At 46.8% G+C, this 2,116-nt stretch overlaps 1 protein-coding gene across 1 annotated transcript in view; it reads right to left on the reverse strand.

The window, feature by feature from the left end:
* Positions 1-670: 670 nt before the first annotated feature.
* The window catches only part of LOC123762176 (involucrin-like), a 21,923-nt gene continuing 20,477 nt past the window's right edge, over positions 671-2,116 (reverse strand). The window contains exons 3-4 of the mRNA XM_069335577.1: positions 1,122-1,899; positions 671-974 (exon numbers count right to left, since the gene is read on the reverse strand). Of these exons, the coding sequence (XP_069191678.1) occupies positions 671-974; positions 1,122-1,899 (1,082 nt within the window). The remainder of the gene's footprint in view (positions 975-1,121; positions 1,900-2,116) is intronic.

Genomic DNA, 2,116 nt, shown 5'->3' on the forward strand with positions numbered 1-2,116 from the left:
GGAAAGATCGTGTGGCGATTTGGACCAATTCGCGAGTATAATGACAGTTAAGGTATACTTCAGTCAAGGATAAGGTGCTGTGGCGGTAAGGTCCGTGAGGAGATCTGTTCGTCCGGTATAGTTTACAGGCGGTAGTACCTCGTGATGAGTGTCTGTAGCGAAGTTGTGGCCCTCAAGATACGCATCGGGACCTTCCCAGCTGAGTCTGCACCGTCAGTAGGCACTCTACCCTGGCAAACATGTCTGCCAGATAAAGAAAGGTTACTAGCTGGTATATTAACATGCATAACAGGTTTGGGATTTATTAGACTTAAGAGGTTTGGGCTTAGGTGAGTCAGTGCTAGTTGTTGTGGAGGATTTACAATAAGGATTAGTGCATTCCTCTACTCTATGATCACGAGTCTTACAATACCTACAGTATTTAGCAAAATTTGTATCTCTGACATAAATTTAGATGGAGGATAATTGAACCAGGATGTTTTCTTGGGATTTACACCATAGATGTCATAATGAGTGAATCTGGGAGTAACAGTCTTCTAATTGGGCACATTTGTTAAGATTAGTCTTACCCTTGTGTGCAAGGGTAAGACTAATCTAAAGGGTAAACGCACGAGGTGAGGAATGCACTCACCTAGTTTAGCTCTTTGAGCAAAGAGCTTCGGCTCTTTGGTCAAATGTGTTGCATGAATTCTTCCTCGAGAATGAGATTAACTAAGTCACTAAAGTCACTTACATTAGCAGCCTCTAACCGCCTATAAAAACCTCTTGCCTTCGCCTGAACATATTCAAAGTAGGTGTGACTGGTGCTTTGGTAGTAATCTCTGAGGCGTCGTCGATAATTATCCGGTGAAGCAATGTAGACGTCGAGGATGTCTGGTGAAGCAAGGTAGACGTCGAGGATGTCCGGTGAAGCAAGGTAGACGTCGAGGATGTCGTCCTTAAGAAGGTGGTAATTTGTGTGGGAGGCGAGAGTACTGAGAGTTAAAGCGGCTCTCCCAGCGAGATGTGCTCTCAGAAACACTGACTACTCTATAGGGCAGTTCAGATGTTAGTAAGGGCTTCAAACGACGTGAAGAAGGAGTGGACTTGGGTCTCAGCAAAAGGTAGCAGCATCTTGATACAGTGAGTAGGGTCGTGCCGCGTGTTGTCGCTGCTCATAGTGAGTAGTCTTAAGTCCCAGTTCATGTGTTCCTAAGTTTAGTACAATGACAGATTTATCGTCTTCAACCTTCACTTCCAATTCGGCTCGCACTTGTTCCCGCTGTTGTTCTAGTTCACCTTGTGGTTCCCGCTGTTGTTCTAGTTCACCTTGTGGTTCCCGCTGTTGTTCTAGTTCACCTTGTGGTTCCCGCTGTTGTTCTAGTTCACCTTGTGGTTCCCGCTGCCGTTCTAGTTCACCTTGTGGTTCCCGCTGCCGTTCTAGTTCACCTTGTGGTTCCCGCTGCCGTTCTAGTTCACCTTGTGGTTCCCGTTGTTGTTCTAGTTCACCTTGTGGTTCCCGCTGTTGTTCTAGTTCACCTTGTGGTTCCCGCTGCCGTTCTAGTTCACCTTGTGGTTCCCGCTGCCGTTCTAGTTCACCTTGTGGTTCCCGCTGTTGTTCTAGTTCACCTTGTGGTTCCCGCTGTTGTTCTAGTTCACCTTGTGGTTCCCGTTGTTGTTCTAGTTCACCTTGTGGTTCCCGCTGCCGTTCTAGTTCACCTTGTGGTTCCCGCTGTTGTTCTAGTTCACCTTGTGGTTCCCGCTGTTGTTCTAGTTCACCTTGTGGTTCCCGCTGCCGTTCTACTTCACCTTGTGGTTCCCGCTGCCGTTCTACTTCACCTTGTGGTTCCCGCTGTCGTTCTAGTTCACCTTGTGGTTCCCGTTGTCGTTCTAGTTCACCTTGTGGTTCCCGTCGTCGTTCTAGTTCAGCAAGCTTCTCTTCATTTCATATTGGTATCGTTGTTGTTGTGATACAAGTTTCAAGTCTTGAGCTCTCATCAGTCTTCTGCTCCGCCCAGTTATAGTTTTATCTTCTTCCAGGCGAGTGACGACTTGGCCATCTGACATTGCTCTTGGCGTTCAGAGGTGATGACTTCGTTCTCTGTTATATATTCTAAGATTTGATTCAGGAGTTCAG

This window comes from Procambarus clarkii, chromosome 34 (assembly GCF_040958095.1).
Source record: "Procambarus clarkii isolate CNS0578487 chromosome 34, FALCON_Pclarkii_2.0, whole genome shotgun sequence".
Lineage (NCBI taxonomy): Eukaryota > Metazoa > Arthropoda > Malacostraca > Decapoda > Cambaridae > Procambarus > Procambarus clarkii.